Source organism: Buceros rhinoceros, unplaced genomic scaffold, assembly GCF_000710305.1.
Source record: "Buceros rhinoceros silvestris isolate BGI_N320 unplaced genomic scaffold, ASM71030v1 scaffold34830, whole genome shotgun sequence".
NCBI classification, from domain to species: domain Eukaryota; kingdom Metazoa; phylum Chordata; class Aves; order Bucerotiformes; family Bucerotidae; genus Buceros; species Buceros rhinoceros.
In genome coordinates, this window is record NW_010391893.1 from 1 (window position 1) to 676 (window position 676).

At 63.0% G+C, this 676-nt stretch overlaps 1 protein-coding gene across 1 annotated transcript; it reads right to left on the reverse strand.

Moving 5' to 3' along the window:
• Positions 1-3: 3 nt before the first annotated feature.
• On the reverse strand, positions 4-468 carry LOC104499826 (protein-tyrosine sulfotransferase 2-like; the record flags this gene model as incomplete). The annotated part of the gene is made up of 1 exon (XM_010143387.1): positions 4-468. A coding segment is annotated over exon 1 (465 nt), but the record flags the coding sequence as incomplete, so codon positions are not given.
• Between the last annotated feature and the right edge of the window lie 208 nt (positions 469-676).

A 676-nucleotide genomic window follows, 5' to 3' on the forward strand; every position in this document is an offset into this window, starting at 1 on the left:
CTTGTTGCACAAGTACCTGGCTGGCTCGCCGTGCTTGGCGATCACTTCCAGGATAAAGGCCTGCATGGCAGCGTCCAGCACTTGGTCCGTCACCCCCGCTTCGTCCAGGCGCATCTTCTCCCGCCCCGATTTGGACCAGGCCTGCCGCATCGCCAGCACGCGGGGGATGATGCGGGTCTCCTCCCCGCAGCGCACCTCGGGGTGGGCATCCAGCATGGCCCTCATCAGCGTCGTGCCGCTCCGCGGGACCCCGCCAATGAATATCAGGGGCATCTCCTTGCTGTAGCGGTACTCGACGTGGTTGGAGTCCATCATGACCAGCTCCTCGTTCTCGGGTCTCATCAGCCTGTGCCTCCTCTCGCTCAGGACCTGCTGGCACTCCAGGACCTGCTGGCCGAGGTGCAAAGTCACCATCAGGGCGACCACTGAGCCCACCACCAGCAACACCCTCCTCATGGTGACCCGCATCCTGCTCTCCTCCGCACAGGCTGGTGACCACGCTTCAGCTCTCGGCTAGTAAGAGTTCAACCCAGCGGGCATCTGCAAGAGAAACAGCACCGTCAGAGGTGCAGGAGCCGTAGTCCAGCCCGGTGACACCTCAGCGCCCAGCTCGACTCCTTCGGGACGCTGACACCATCCCAGGCGTTCACCATCTCCTTCATTTAGCAGCAGCTTC